The sequence below is a fragment of the Musca autumnalis genome, unplaced genomic scaffold, assembly GCF_047663935.1.
Source record: "Musca autumnalis isolate F117 unplaced genomic scaffold, ASM4766393v1 scaffold_2, whole genome shotgun sequence".
In the NCBI taxonomy this organism is placed as follows: domain Eukaryota; kingdom Metazoa; phylum Arthropoda; class Insecta; order Diptera; family Muscidae; genus Musca; species Musca autumnalis.
The window spans coordinates 14,420,728-14,437,983 of record NW_027411755.1 but is presented as its reverse complement, the minus strand read 5'-3'; the positions used below and the strand labels follow the sequence as shown (position 1 = coordinate 14,437,983).

Below are 17,256 nucleotides of genomic sequence, written 5' to 3'. Positions count from 1 at the left end.
ACAAATGGAGGTCACAGCTCAATCAGCCGGGAATCGGCTGCCCCTACCACTTCGATTTTTTTTATTTTGAAACTTTAATTTCCATCAGAGACGCAAGTTGTGTTTTTTATCGACATTCAGTCGAACTTGTAAAATGGAAAATTTTTATATCCAATATTTCTGGACAACGATATTTTTTCAGTAAAACTCAAATATGCATTCTCATACAAAATAGTCTCTTTATAAAGAATTTTCTCTATAACGTAGGAATCCCTTAGGCACTATAAAGTATGTCTCTATAACGAATAATACATTATTACGGATTGTCTTGTAGACCAAAAATATGAATTTTCACTCAACACAGTCAATCTATAATGTAATTATTTTTCATCTGCATCAGCTCGGTTATAGAAAATTTTGGTTGTGCTTTGCTCTTAAGTCTTTCGTTATTCACTGACAATTTTTCACAATATATATTTTATTAATTTCCTTTTTAAATATTTTTTATTCGACTTTAAAACATCACTGCACACTGTCAATTCGTTGAATTTATTGCTTCCAATAATTTAATGAATTTATTGATTTCTTAATAATTTGTTATTTTTCTTCGTCATTCGCTTTAAATGTGTAACTCTTTGACATGACATCATTTGTTATTGCTTTCATATTTGCACACACTTCACTCCACTTCGTATTTCATATAATTCTTAATTCAAATATTTCTTTTGTTTTTCTTGTTCTAAAACAATTTAAAAATTGTAGAGAAAGAAATACTTTTTAAAAGAAAATTGTTTTCGCACTCTTTCACCGTTGTTGCGTTGCCGTTGTTACATCCGCCGTTGCATCGATCGATGATCATCTCTTACCAAACAAACCTCTCGAAAACACAATTAAAACTCAAATAAATTGCAAAACTGCCAATTGTTGTTAATAGCCTCCCTCCAAAGATAATTTCACAAAACGACAACAACAACAACAACAACAACGGTGACAACAACTAAGGCAACAAATTATTCATCTGTTTTGTTTTAAAACAGATGAATGTATTATTGAATGAGAGTAGTGGAGAGTGAAGAGAAAAAGCGTAAGAGTGTTAAGAGGGATGATTTTTCAATTGAAATGAAAAAAGAAAGACAAAAAAAAATGAGTGGTGTGTAAAGCACGGGCCAAGGAGAATTGCGAATGAACTACATTCATTTTAAAATATCCATCCATCTCAAACATAAGCGTGGATTTTTAAAGAATATTTTTAAGGGGACCATCAGAGCCACAAGCGTGGATTTTTAAAGAACATTTTTACCTGGACCATCAGAGCCACAAGCGTGGATTTTTAAAGAATATTTTTAACCGGACCATCAGAGCCACAAGCGTGGATTTTTAAAGAATATTTTTAACCGGACCATTAGAGCCACAAGCGTGGATTTTTAAAAAATATTTTTAACCGGACCATCAGAGCCACAAGCGTGGATTTTTAAAGAATATTTTTAACCGGACCATTAGAGCCACAAGCGTGGATTTTTAAAGAATATTTTTAAGGGGACCATTCGAGCCACAAGCGTGGATTTTTAAAGAATATTTTTAAGGGGACCATCAGAGCCACAAGCGTGGATTTTTAAAGAATATTTTTAAGGGGACCATTCGAGCCACAAGCGTGGATTTTTAAAGAATATTTTTAAGGGGACCATCAGAGCCACAAGCGTGGATTTTTAAAGAATATTTTTAAGGGGACCATCAGAGCCACAAGCGTGGATTTTTAAAGAATATTTTTAAGGGGACCATCAGAGCCACAAGCGTGGATTTTTAAAGAATATTTTTAAGGGGACCATCAGAGCCACAAGCGTGGATTTTTAAAGAATATTTTTAAGGGGACCATCAGAGCCACAAGCGTGGATTTTTAAAGAATATTTTTAAGGGGACCATCAGAGCCACAAGCGTGGATTTTTAAAGAATATTTTTAAGGGGACCATCAGAGCCACAAGCGTGGATTTTTAAAGAATATTTTTAAGGGGACCATCAGAGCCACAAGCGTGGATTTTTAAAGAATATTTTTAAGGGGACCATCAGAGCCACAAGCGTGGATTTTTAAAGAATATTTTTAAGGGGACCATCAGAGCCACAAGCGTGGATTTTTAAAGAATATTTTTAAGGGGACCATCAGAGCCACAAGCGTGGATTTTTAAAGAATATTTTTAAGGGGACCATCAGAGCCACAAGCGTGGATTTTTAAAGAATATTTTTAAGGGGACCATCAGAGCCACAAGCGTGGATTTTTAAAGAATATTTTTAAGGGGACCATCAGAGCCACAAGCGTGGATTTTTAAAGAATATTTTTAAGGGGACCATCAGAGCCACAAGCGTGGATTTTTAAAGAATATTTTTAAGGGGACCATCAGAGCCACAAGCGTGGATTTTTAAAGAATATTTTTAAGGGGACCATCAGAGCCACAAGCGTGGATTTTTAAAGAATATTTTTAAGGGGACCATCAGAGCCACAAGCGTGGATTTTTAAAGAATATTTTTAAGGGGACCATCAGAGCCACAAGCGTGGATTTTTAAAGAATATTTTTAAGGGGACCATCAGAGCCACAAGCGTGGATTTTTAAAGAATATTTTTAAGGGGACCATCACAGCCACAAGCGTGGATTTTTAAAGAATATTTTTAAGGGGACCATCACAGCCACAAGCGTGGATTTTTAAAGAATACTTTTAAGGGGACCATCACAGCCAAAAACGTGGATTTTTAAAGAATATTTTAAGGGGACCAACAGAGCCAAAAACGTGGATTTTTAAAGAATATTTTTAAAGGGACCATCAGCGCAACAAGCGTGGATTTTTAAAGAATATTTTGAAGGGGGCCATCACAGCCTCAAGCATGGATTTTTAAAGAATATTTTTAAGGGGACCATCACAGCCACAATCGTGGATTTTTAAAGAAAATTTTTAGGGGGACCATCAGAGCCACAAGCGTGGATTTTTAAAGAATATTTTTAAGGGGACCATCAGAGCCACAATCGTGGATTTTTAAAGAATATTTTTAAGGGGACCATCAGAGCCACAAGCGTGGATTTTTAAAGAATATTTTTAAGGGGACCATCAGAGCCACAAGCGTGGATTTTTAAAGAATATTTTTAAGGGGACCATCTTGGACATAAGCGTGGATTTTTAAAGAATATTTTTAAGGGGACCATCTTGGACATAAGCGTGGATTTTTAAAGAATATTTTTAAGGGGACCATCTTGGACATAAGCGTGGATTTTTAAAGAATATTTTTAAGGGGACCATCTTGGACATAAGCGTGGATTTTTAAAGAATATTTTTAAGGGGACCATCTTGGACATAAGCGTGGATTTTTAAAGAATATTTTTAAGGGGACCATCAGAGCCACAAGCGTGGATTTTTAAAGAATATTTTTAAGGGGACATAAGCGTGGATTTTTAAAGAATATTTTTAAGGGGACCATCTTGGACATAAGCGTGGATTTTTAAAGAATATTTTTAAGGTGACCATCAGAGCCACAAGCGTGGATTTTTAAAGAAAATTTTTAAGGGGACCATCACAGCCACAAGCGTGGATTTTTAAAGAATATTTTTATGGGGACCATCAGAGCCACAAGCGTGGATTTTTAAAGAATATTTTTAAGGGGACCATCAGAGCCACAAGCGTGGATTTTTAAAGAACATTTTTACCTGGACCATCAGAGCCACAAGCGTGGATTTTTAAAGAATATTTTTAACCGGACCATCAGAGCCACAAGCGTGGATTTTTAAAGAATATTTTTAACCGGACCATTAGAGCCACAAGCGTGGATTTTTAAAAAATATTTTTAACCGGACCATCAGAGCCACAAGCGTGGATTTTTAAAGAATATTTTTAACCGGACCATCAGAGCCACAAGCGTGGATTTTTAAAGAATATTTTTAAGGGGACCATTCGAGCCACAAGCGTGGATTTTTAAAGAATATTTTTAAGGGGACCATCAGAGCCACAAGCGTGGATTTTTAAAGAATATTTTTAAGGGGACCATCAGAGCCACAAGCGTGGATTTTTAAAGAATATTTTTAAGGGGACCATCAGAGCCACAAGCGTGGATTTTTAAAGAATATTTTTAAGGGGACCATCAGAGCCACAAGCGTGGATTTTTAAAGAATATTTTTAAGGGGACCATCAGAGCCACAAGCGTGGATTTTTAAAGAATATTTTTAAGGGGACCATCAGAGCCACAAGCGTGGATTTTTAAAGAATATTTTTAAGGGGACCATCAGAGCCACAAGCGTGGATTTTTAAAGAATATTTTTAAGGGGACCATCAGAGCCACAAGCGTGGATTTTTAAAGAATATTTTTAAGGGGACCATCAGAGCCACAAGCGTGGATTTTTAAAGAATATTTTTAAGGGGACCATCAGAGCCACAAGCGTGGATTTTTAAAGAATATTTTTAAGGGGACCATCAGAGCCACAAGCGTGGATTTTTAAAGAATATTTTTAAGGGGACCATCAGAGCCACAAGCGTGGATTTTTAAAGAATATTTTTAAGGGGACCATCAGAGCCACAAGCGTGGATTTTTAAAGAATATTTTTAAGGGGACCATCAGAGCCACAAGCGTGGATTTTTAAAGAATATTTTTAAGGGGACCATCAGAGCCACAAGCGTGGATTTTTAAAGAATATTTTTAAGGGGACCATCAGAGCCACAAGCGTGGATTTTTAAAGAATATTTTTAAGGGGACCATCAGAGCCACAAGCGTGGATTTTTAAAGAATATTTTTAAGGGGACCATCAGAGCCACAAGCGTGGATTTTTAAAGAATATTTTTAAGGGGACCATCAGAGCCACAAGCGTGGATTTTTAAAGAATATTTTTAAGGGGACCATCAGAGCCACAAGCGTGGATTTTTAAAGAATATTTTTAAGGGGACCATCACAGCCACAAGCGTGGATTTTTAAAGAATATTTTTAAGGGGACCATCACAGCCACAAGCGTGGATTTTTAAAGAATACTTTTAAGGGGACCATCACAGCCAAAAACGTGGATTTTTAAAGAATATTTTAAGGGGACCAACAGAGCCAAAAACGTGGATTTTTAAAGAATATTTTTAAAGGGACCATCAGCGCAACAAGCGTGGATTTTTAAAGAATATTTTGAAGGGGGCCATCACAGCCTCAAGCATGGATTTTTAAAGAATATTTTTAAGGGGACCATCACAGCCACAATCGTGGATTTTTAAAGAAAATTTTTAGGGGGACCATCAGAGCCACAAGCGTGGATTTTTAAAGAATATTTTTAAGGGGACCATCAGAGCCACAATCGTGGATTTTTAAAGAATATTTTTAAGGGGACCATCAGAGCCACAAGCGTGGATTTTTAAAGAATATTTTTAAGGGGACCATCAGAGCCACAAGCGTGGATTTTTAAAGAATATTTTTAAGGGGACCATCTTGGACATAAGCGTGGATTTTTAAAGAATATTTTTAAGGGGACCATCTTGGACATAAGCGTGGATTTTTAAAGAATATTTTTAAGGGGACCATCTTGGACATAAGCGTGGATTTTTAAAGAATATTTTTAAGGGGACCATCTTGGACATAAGCGTGGATTTTTAAAGAATATTTTTAAGGGGACCATCAGAGCCACAAGCGTGGATTTTTAAAGAATATTTTTAAGGGGACATAAGCGTGGATTTTTAAAGAATATTTTTAAGGGGACCATCTTGGACATAAGCGTGGATTTTTAAAGAATATTTTTAAGGTGACCATCAGAGCCACAAGCGTGGATTTTTAAAGAAAATTTTTAAGGGGACCATCACAGCCACAAGCGTGGATTTTTAAAGAATATTTTTATGGGGACCATCAGAGCCACAAGCGTGGATTTTTAAAGAATATTTTTAAGGGGACCATCAGAGCCACAAGCGTGGATTTTTAAAGAATATTTTTAAGGGGACCATCAGAGCCACAAGCGTGGATTTTTAAAGAATATTTTTAAGGGGACCATCAGAGCCACAAGCGTGGATTTTTAAAGAATATTTTTAAGCGGGCCATCAGAGCCACAAGCGTGGATTTTTAAAGAATATTTTTAAGGGGACCATCAGAGCCACAAGCGTGGATTTTTAAAGAATATTTTTAAGGGGACCATCAGAGCCACAAGCGTGGATTTTTAAAGAATATTTTCAATTGGACCATCAGAGCCACAAGCGTGGATTTTTAAAGAATATTTTCAATTGGACCATCAGAGCCACAAGCGTGGATTTTTAACGAATATTTTTAAGGGGACCATTAAAGCCACAAGCGTGGATTTTTAAAGAATATTTTTAAGGGGACCATCAGAGCCACAAGCGTGGATTTTTAAAGAATATTTTTAAGCGGGCCATCAGAGCCACAAGCGTGGATTTTTAAAGAATATTTTCAATTGGACCATCAGAGCCACAAGCGTGGATTTTTAACGAATATTTTTAAGGGGACCATTAAAGCCACAAGCGTGGATTTTTAAAGAATATTTTTAAGGGGACCATCAGAGCCACAAGCGTGGATTTTTAAAGAATATTTTTAAGGGGACCATCAGAGCCACAAGCGTGGATTTTTAAAGAATATTTTTAAGGGGACCATCAGAGCCACAAGCGTGGATTTTTAAAGAATATTTTTAAGGGGACCATCAGAGCCACAAGCGTGGATTTTTAAAGAATATTTTTAAGCGGGCCATCAGAGCCACAAGCGTGGATTTTTAAAGAATATTTTTAAGGGGACCATCAGAGCCACAAGCGTGGATTTTTAAGGCGACCATCAGAGCCACAAGCGCGGATTTTTAAAGAATATTTTTAAGGCGACCATCAGAGCCACAAGCGCGGATTTTTAAAGAATATTTTTAAGGCGACCATCAGAGCCACAAGCGCGGATTTTTAAAGAATATTTTTAAGGCGACCATCAGAGCCACAAGCGCGGATTTTTAAAGAATATTTTTAAGGCGACCATCAGAGCCACAAGCGCGGATTTTTAAAGAATATTTTTTTTGAATATCTTGGACATAAACCTAGCTTTATCGGAATCCTAGATCACTGAAAAAATCCGAATTGAGTTTTTCTTGAGATGTTACCAATCCACTGACAAACTAACTACACCCTCTCGATTTCAATCAAAAATCCTCAATTAAAAAAAAAACTACAAATAATTTTTCTAAAATAAATCTTACCGTAAAGCATCTCCATCATCATCGTTATGACGGGGACGCTGATGGGGATGATGGTGATCGGTGGAAAGAGTCGGATCATCAGCAGCATATGTGTCGCTAGTAATGTGGTGGCTGTTACTTGTGTTGTTGTTATAATGCCGGAAACTTTCCAAATCGACACGATTATAGTGTTGTGACTGGTACTGTTGTTGTTGTTGTTGTTGGTGCTGCTGTTGTGGCTTTAGTTGAGCAGATTGCGTTGGTGTCAATCTATCGTTCTGTGGTTTCAATTGGAACAACGCAGGAGATTGTCGTTGCTCGTGTTGCGTCGTTTGCTGCTCCCGTTGACGCAGGTGATGATGATGCTGATGGTGGGGCTGGTGCTGGCTATGATGATGACGAAGTTCAGCTGTGCTGTATGAACGCGATTCATCACTGCTGCTGCCACCACCACAGCAATTGTTGTCACCTACGCGTGATTTTGTTAAATGACTGGAACTTGGATTTGTGGAACTGGAACTGGTATTATTGATACTCGGATGCTGTTGTGGTGTTGTATTTCTTAACGAACTGCTGTTGCTGCTGCCCCTTGCCTGTGTTAGGGGATTGTTACCACTGGTGGGGCTGTTGTTGTTGTTGCTGCTGCTGTTACCATTTTGCCTAAATATGGTAGGTTGTTGCCAAGATGGTCGTGTCGTTGTTGTTGTCGTCGGTGATGATGGTGACGACGATGGTGTCAATGATGCTGTTGTCTTTGTTGTACGATCTCCAATCGTGTTGAGGTTGTTGCTGTTGCCAACAATTGCATGTAGGCTTATATTTTTCCCTGCCATACTTTTGTGGGTGTTCATTGACGAATTTTTATTTAAATTTGAACTGAAATTCGTTGATGTTGTTGTCGTTGTTGTTTCTGTTTGCATTGCAGTTGTGGAATTATTTGAACTATTTGAGATGCTGGAACTGCTTTTCTGCAAAGAGACAAAAAACAGGGAGAGACCCAAAAATAACATTAGACAATTGCGAAAAATGTTATTGTTTTTGTTGTTGTGGTTGTGGAAGTTTGTTAAATGTTACTTTGTCTTTGTTGCTGTGGTGGTGTTTTTATGGCTTAAATGATTGATTAGGTTTCATTGCTTTCTATGGTGTCTTTTGTGTCGTAAATGAACGTGGATAGATTGGAAATTTTAAGGGAGCCAAAGTGACATAAGCGTGGATTTTTAAGGAATATTTTTTTTCAAGGGTTAGCAGAAGATTCTCCGAGAATTTTTAAGGAATATTTTTCGCATGCTAACGGAAGATTATTCGTTGATTTTTAAAGAATATTTTTGGGACTAACAGGGACAGTTGCTGCGATTTTTAAAGAATATTTCATTTAATTTAAATAAAGAAAATATTCGTGGATTTAAAAGAAAATGTTTAATACTTTGAATTATTTTTAAGCGTGGATTTATAAAAATTTCAAAGAAATATATTTTCATTATTTTTTATTTATAAAATATTTTTGATTTTTACTTTTTTATCAATTTTTTTTTTGATTTTAACTATTTTTTAAGCGTGGATTTTTGAAAAATATTTTTTTTATTTCATTATTTTTAAAGTAATCTGTGATTAAGATTTGTTGTTTTCAAATTTTAAAAACAACAAGTTTTTAAAGTGGGTTTAGTTAAAATTGGTTTACTTTTTTTATTTAAAAAATTAAAGAACAGTTTTAATTTTAATTACTTTTTATCAAAAACTATTTTTTAAATTATTTTTAGGGTGTTTAAAAACTATATTCTTTTATTTTAATTATCTTTATTAAAAAAATTTATATTCATTATTTTTAAGCGTCGATTTTTAAAAAATAAATATTTTTTTCATTAATTAATATTTTAATTACTCTTAGCGTAACTTCTTTATTCAATTAGTTATGAAAAATATTTTCGTAGTTGAATTATTTTATTTACTTTTTCTTTAAAATATTATTTGTTTTAATTTTTAAAGCGTGGATTTTATAAAAATATTTTTTGTTTTAATAATTTTTTTAATTTAATAATTTCTTATTATAAAATATTTTTTTATTTAATTTAATTATTTTTATGCGTGGATATTTAAACATATTTTTTATTTTAATAATTTTTTATTAAAACATATTTTTATTTTATTTAAATATTTTTTTAAGCGTGGTTTATAAAAATGTATTTTAATTTTTTAATCAAAAAATTTTATTTATTTATTTTTAAAAATATTTTTGATTTTAATTATTTTTAAGCGTGGATTGTTAAAACATATTTTTTATTTATATTTTAATTATTTTGAAATATGGATTAAAAAAATGCTTTTTATTTTAATTATTGTTTATTAAAAAATATTTATACTTATTTATTTTGTAAGCGTGGACTGAAAAAAATATTTTTTAGAGCTAAATTTTTAAAATATTTTTTTATTTTTTAAGCGCGTATTTTTAAAAACGTTTTTTTTTAATTTTTAAGATAGGATTTTGGGATAAGGGTAGATTTTTAAAAATATTTTTTTTATTTTTTAAGCTTGGAATTTAAAATATATTTTTTTATTTTGTAAGCGTGGACATTTAAAAATATTTTTTAAGCGTGGATTTTTAAAAAATATTTTTAAATTTTAAAATCTTTTTATGGGCGTGAATTTTTAAAGCTATTTTTGAAGCGTGGATTTAAAAAAATATATATTTTTTAAACGTTTATATTTAAAAATATTTTTTTTTATATTTTAGCCGTGTATTTTTAAAAATATTTTTTTTTTTATTTTTTAACCTGGGATTTTTAAAAATATTTCTTAATTTTTTATGCGTGGATTTAAAAAAAATTCTTTATTTTTAAGCTTGGATTTTTTAAAATATTTTGTAAGCGTGGATTTTTAAAAAATATTTTTAAATTTTAAACGTGGATTTTTTGATATATTTTTTTATTTTTTAAGCGTGAATTTTTAAAAATATATTTTTTTTATTTTTTGCGTGCATTTATTTTCTAAGAGAGGATTTTTGAAAATATTTGTCATTTTTTTTAGGCTAGATTTTTAAAAATATTTTTTATTTTTTAAAATATTTTTTCTTATTATTTAGGCGTGGATTTTTAAATATTATTTTTTTTAACCATGGATTTTTAAAAATATTTTTTTTTATTTGTAAACCGTGGATTTTTAAAAATATTTGTTTATTTTTTAACCGTGATATTTAAAAATATTTACTATGCGTGGATTATTAAAAATATTTTTTTTTATTTTTTAACCGTGGATTTTTTAAAATATTTTTCTATTTTTTAACCGTGGATTTATAAAAATATTTTTTTTTATTTGTAAACCGTGGATTTTTAAAAATATTTTTTATTTGTAAACCGTGGATTTTTAAAAATATTTTTTATTTATTAACCGTGGATTTTTAAAAATAAGTTTTTTTTATTTTTTAACCATGGATTTTTAAAAATATTTTTTTTTTTATTTTTAACCATGGATTTTTAAAATTTTTTTTTATTTTTTAACCGTGGATTGTTAAAAATATTTTTTATTTTTAACCGTGGTTCTTAAAAAATATTTTTAAGCGTGAATTATTAAAGATATTTTTATTCTTTTTTAAGCGTGGATTTCTAAAAATATGTCTTTATTTTTTAACCGTGGATTTAAAAAAAAAATATTTTTAAAAATATGTTTTTTATTTTTTTAAACCTGCATTTTTAATTTTAAATATGTATATTTTTTAAGCGTGGATTTTTAAAATATTTTTTTTTTATTTTTTTATGCGTGGAGTTTTAAAGATATTTTTTTTATTTTTTTAGAGTGGATTTAAAAAAAATATTATTTTTAGCGTGGAGTTTCAAATTTTTTTTTTATTATTTAAGCGTGGATTTTTAAAGCTATTTTGTAAGCGTGGATTTTTAAAATTATTTTTTGGGCGTGGATTTTTAAAACTTTTTTTTTAAGCGACGATTTTTAAAACTATTTTTGAGCGTGGATTTTTAAAACTTTTTTAAGCGTGGATTTTCAAATTTTTTAAGCGTGGTTTTTTTTACAAAAAAAATTAAGCGTGGATTTTTTTTACAATAAAAATTATTTTTTAAGCGCGGTTTTTTAAAAAAAATTATTTTGTAAGCGCCGATTTGTTAAAAAAAATTTAAGCGTGTATTTTTTTACAATAAAAATTAATTTTTAAGCGCGGTTTTAAAAAAAAATTATTTTGTAAGCGCTGATTTTTTAAAAAAAAAAATTTAAGCGTGGATTTTTTTTACAAAATAAAAAAAAAATTAAGCATTGATTTTTTTTTACAAAAAAATATTTTTTAAGCGTGGATTTTTTTTTAAATTATTTTTAAGCGCGGATTTTTTTACAAAAAAAAAATATATTTTTTAAGCGTGGATTTTTAAAAAAAAAAAAATATTTTTTAAACGTTGATTTTGTTTACAAAAAAAAAATATTTTTGAAGCGTGGATTTTTTTTACAAAAAAAATATTTTAATAATATTTATAAATATTTTTTATTTTTTTAGCGTGGATTTTTAAAATATTTATTTTATATTTTTAGGAGTGGATTTTTAAAAATAATTTTTTGCGTGGATTTTAATTTTTTTAACTGTGGATTTTTAAAAATGTTTTTTTTATTTTCTAACCGTGGATTTTTAACTTTTTTTAAGCGTGGATTTTTAAAATTTTTTTTTTTTATATTTTAAACGTGGATTTTTAAAAATATTTATTTTTTTTAAGCGTGGATTTTTAAAAATATTTATTTTTATTTTTTAAGCGCGGATTTTTAAAAATATTTATTTTTATTTTTTAAGCGTGGATTTTTAAAAATATTTATTTTTATTTTTTAAGCGCGGATTTTTAAAAAATATTTATTATTTTTTTTTAAGCGCGGATTTTTAAAAATATTTATTTTTATTTTTTAAGCGTGGATTTTTAAAAATATTTATTTTTATTTTTTAAGCGCGGATTTTTAAAAAATATTTATTATTTTTTTTTAAGCGCGGATTTTTAAAAATATTTTTAATTTTGTTTGTTTTGTTTATTGTTGAAGATTCAATCTCATTTGATTTGCTTGAGTGGAGTATTCCCCCATTGGCTCAACTTCATTTATTACCCTCTGTTACAGAGAGTAATGTTTTTCAAAACGAACTGACAGTGTTGCAAAATTTTACTGATCGCTTCCAATATCATGATTTCATCCCGGCGAAGGGAATTATCAATTGGCTTCTCAGTTTTTGAAAGGATGCCTTTTTAGCGAAAAACCGAACTCTTTAAGTGTCTAGTATTCTCATATGAATGAGAATCACACTCACTTTTCGGCTTTTCCAAAGAAACACCAAAATCAAAATATTCTGCAACATGTCAGCACGTATCAACTAAGAATTCATCGAATTCTGTGAGTTGAAAAGAACATCACCACAGTTGCCTGTGAGGTTGTTGTTGGAATTTTGTTTTTAACAAATTTCCATTTGCGCGTGCCACCGCTGTTTTTTGTTTGTTTTGTTTATTGTTGAAGATTCAATCTCATTTGATTTGCTTGAGTGGAGTATTCCCCCATTGGCTCAACTTCATTTATTACCCTCTATTACAGAGAGTAATGTTTTCAAAACGAACTGACAGTGTTGCAAAATTTTACTGATCACAGAATATTTTGATTTTGGTGTTTCTTTGGTGTTTCAGTTCGTTTTGAAAAACATTACTCTCTGTAACAGAGGGTAATAAATGAAGTTGAGGCAATGGGGGAATACTCCACTCAAGCAATATTTTTAATTTTTTTAAGCTTGGATTTTTAAAAATATTTTTCACTTTTTAAGCGTGTTTTTTAAAAATATTTTTTATTTTTATAGAGTGGATTTAAAAAAATAATTTAATTACTTTTACCAAAATTTTGTTTTATTTTAGTTATTTTTTAAGCACGGATTTTTAAAATATATTTTTTTAATTATTTTTAAAGAACTTTTTTTATAAATATATTTCATTAATTATTTTTAAGCATTATTTTATTTTAATTTATTATTTTATTTGTTATTTTTCTTATTTTCTTTTGAGCGTGGTTATTTTTGTTTTTTGGCAATAAAATATTTTTTAATTATTATTTCAAGCGTAGATGTTTAGAGTCTTTTTTATTTGAATTCGTTTTTATGAAACAAATTTTATGTTAATAATTTTTTTAGCATGAATTTTTACAAACAATTTTTTGTTTTAATTATTTTTTTATACATTTTTTAATTAAAAAATGAGGAATATCCATCTATCTGTTATGAATTTATATATATTATTTTTATTTACTTCTAAGCGGGAATTATTTACAAATTTTATATTTTTAATATTTTTAAGAATATTTATTTTCATATTTTTTATTTTATAAGCGTGGACATAAAAATATTTTTTACACATTTTAAAATATTTATTTTTATTTTATATATTTTTTTATTTTATATATTTTTTATTTTTTATATAATATTTTGAGATTTTTTATTAGGAATATTTTTAGTTATTTTGTAAGTATGGATTTAAAAAATTATTTTGCAACATTTTTAAGAATATTTATTATTTTTATATATTTTACAGTTTGGTTTTAAAGAAATATTTTTTATTAATTCTAAAAATATTTAATTTATTATTTGTATTTAATTCCTGAATGCGGTTTTTAAGAATATTTTTTAAGATCTATTCTGTTCATATAATAATAAATATAAATAAATATTTATCAAATAAATATTCTGCAAAAAATCCATGCTTATAAAATAAATAAAATTAAATAATAGTAATTTAATTGTGGAACACCTTTAACCTTGACCTAATAACCTGCTAATATCCACAATGCCACTATGTGGATTACATAAATTTAGGGTGCACCCACCCCTAACTTGAAATGTCAAATTGTGAATCTCAACACCTTGACTTGCAACAACCTGACTTCTCCTAATTTGCTACCTTTGTTTGCGCAGTTTCCCACAAATCCCCTGCAGAGTGCTAATGACGAACAATCCAAACTCCAATAACTAATTACCCAAAACTGTTCATACCACACCTCCATGGGATTTGCAATGATTAAAAAACACCTCTACAAAGCGAAACAAAGCATTTCACTTTAACGGTATTTTTAGTTGTCTCTAAATTGAGTCTTGGTCTTGTATTTCACAAAGACAACGACCAAAAAACTAGAGACAGAAATGAAAAGCTTTTGATGTGGGTGGATGTGAATGAATGACTTTGTGGCTGACTGGCAGACTGACTGGATGTTGAATGACTTTCAAATGACAGCGGCCAAGAAGAGAATTTCTTTCGAGTAATATTTCAAATCTAACTATACAAAAAAAAGAAATAATAATAATTAATGGATTTTGAAACACAAATGTAAATAGCTGGCTGGAAGTTTTCTTGAGCTTGGCTGGGACTTTTTTTATTTCTTTGGTGGGAACATTAAATGCCCCAAGTAAATTTGGTTTTACGTGTCATTAATGATGCGGGGGAGCGGGAACACATAAATGTTTCCTTTTCTTGCTGTAAATTTTAATGACCACCACCATAACCATCATTAAATCTGTCATTTCATGCTGTTCTTTCTCATCGTTTGGGATCTGTATGTATGCCTGCGTCTGGCTTTTGATTTAAATTGCGTCCGGTTTACCTTCTTTAGGAACCACGCTTAAGTACCTTTCTTGTTCTAATTAAAGAAAAAATAATAAGCAAAAAAAAAAAATAAAATTTAAACGAAAGAAATGTTACAGTGATATTTGGAAATGATGGCTTTGGGCGTTTCGCAATTGCTGTTATTGTGGTTTATGAGGTCATTGGTCCAAAAATTAAAATAAGAAGTGTTATGAAATTTCTGTTTGGAATTGTGAAGAAAACAAACAAAATAATTAGGTTTTGAGAACTGTGCGAACCTTTCAGGGAACATTTCCAATAAGAAATTGAACATTAAGGGATCAGTTTTCTATGGCCAAGTTCGTAAGTGGGTGGTTATAGAAAAACTGCAAGTACTTGACATAATTAAAGTACCACTCAACTGATCACTTTGTTGGAATGATGTGAAACATATGGGAACCTTTTTTACAGTCATCAAATGATTTTTCTGTCTTCGATACAACATTTGAATATTTCCAACAATTATCTCCCGCCACTTATATTTTGAGTAGGAAATGATTCATATTCTTCAAAAATCGTTTTCCTCTGAATACTTTTCATTCAGCGATGTGTCCAATATTGAAACAAAAATTGCACGCAAAAATTTTGTTATTAATGATCATCACATTTTTTTGAGTGGATTTCTTTTGGTGTCATTACAAAATAATGATGTAAGCCATTGTTGTGCGTTTTAAGTGATTGCGCTAAATTGTTTCAAATTCAACGGAAATTACCTTCGTTGGCACCACCTTCCATCATTTTTTATGTCATTATTTGGCTCACAATAATTGATGTCGGTGCGAATATTAGGTAGGCAGGTTGGAATTTTTAGCTCCCAACGCCCTCAACCCCTTCTAATATGGTATAAATTATGGATGATTATTGGATTGTAAGAGTCGATAGATAAAGAGAAAGAGAGAGGGAGACAAGGAAAATTGTATATGTAATGTTTGTGAAAAGAAAACGAAAGACTTAAGACACAAACATTGTTCAAAAAGCTATTGACAATTTAATGATATATATTTATTTAAGATATATCAAAATTGAAATTTAAAAAAAGTATATGTTGATTGGACAGGTCTATGTTACACCTTATAATGAACTCATCAAAGTTAGAAATAATTAAATTTGTTTAATTTGTGTTTTTCTGACCTCCTGGGTCCTGTAGAGCACCTTTTTTAAAAGATGCATTTTTTCATAAGAACCAATAGCTTATTCAAAGAGAAAAAAACGAAATGGGCATTGAGTTTCAATAATGATTTTAATGTGTGCTGCATACTTTTAGGGGCATGGTGCTATTTAATTATTATACACGATAAAAAAAAAACAAAAAAATAACAGGAGTGGTAAAAATAGAAAAAAAAAAAACAAAAAAATAACAGGAGTGGTAAAAATATTCCTTAAAACCCCACATTAACAAATATTCCATGTTTGAAAAAAAATTGAAAAAATAAAATTTAAAAAAATGTATATAAAAAAATTTTAATCCATAATTAAATATATATATTTTTAATTTTTTGTTTAAAATATCCAATGTTGATAATATTTTTTTAATTTTTTATCCGTGTTTGAAAAAAATATTCTTCCCAAAAATCCCGTTCAATAATATGCTTTGAAAAATTCACGCTAATTTTTTTTATTAACAAAAACCATGTTTTAAAATTATCCATTAAAATCCAATCTAAAAAAATTAAATTGAAATAGATTTTTTAAAAATAAAATTTTTGAAAATATTTCCTTTCATGTTAGAAAAAGTTATCTTAAGAAAAAATGTTTTATTTTTTAAAATGTTAGAAAAATTATTTTTATAAAACTCCACTAAAATAAAATAAATTTGCAAAATATTTCGGTATAAGATATATAAAATTCGCTCTTGAAAAATTATTTAAAAAATCTACATTAAAGAAAATATTTTTTTTTAAACTCCACGTTGGAAAAATACTAAAAAAAAAATCACTTAACAAATATTTTCAAAAAAAAAAAAAAAAAAAAACATAAAAATTGTTTAAAAAACCTTAACTTTGGAAAATATAAAAATACCATTTAAATATTTCTTTTTTAAAATGGAAAAATCAAAGTTAAAAAAATTTAAAAAATATATTTTTTAATCTATAATTAAATATATACATTTTTAGTTTTTTGTTTAAAATATCCAATGTTGAATAAAATTATTTTATTTTTTATGCGTGTTTGAAAAAATATTCTTCAAAAATTCACGCTAAATTTTTTTATTAAAAAAACAATGTTTTAGAATTATCCATTAAAAATCCAATCTAAATAAATCCACCTTTGAAATACATTTTTTGTAAATTCAATTTTTGAAAATATTTCTTTTCATGTTAGAAAAAGCTAACTTAAGAAAGAATATTTAAAAAAAAAAAAATCCACGTTAGGTGCTGTTTAATGATTATACAAGATAGAAAAACAAAAAAAAATAACAGGAGTAGTGAAAATATTCTTTAAAAAGTCACATTAACAAATATTGCCTGTTTGAAAAAAATTAAAAAAATTAATCCTTT

The 17,256-nt window shown here is 29.2% G+C and overlaps 1 protein-coding gene across 20 annotated transcripts in view; it reads right to left on the bottom strand.

Annotated features, from left to right (window-relative positions):
* LOC141393706 (uncharacterized) overlaps positions 1-17,256 on the bottom strand; it is a 101,338-nt gene that overhangs the window by 43,204 nt on the left and 40,878 nt on the right. For 14 of the 20 annotated variants that reach the window (XM_073967075.1, XM_073967082.1, XM_073967090.1 and 11 more), the window contains one exon: positions 7,158-8,104. In XM_073967075.1, coding sequence (XP_073823176.1) covers positions 7,158-8,104 — 947 coding nt within the window. Of the gene's footprint in view, positions 1-291; positions 410-753; positions 987-7,157; positions 8,105-17,256 lie in introns of those variants that run through there. The other 6 variants (XM_073967085.1, XM_073967083.1, XM_073967086.1 and 3 more) reach the window with 6 other exon arrangements.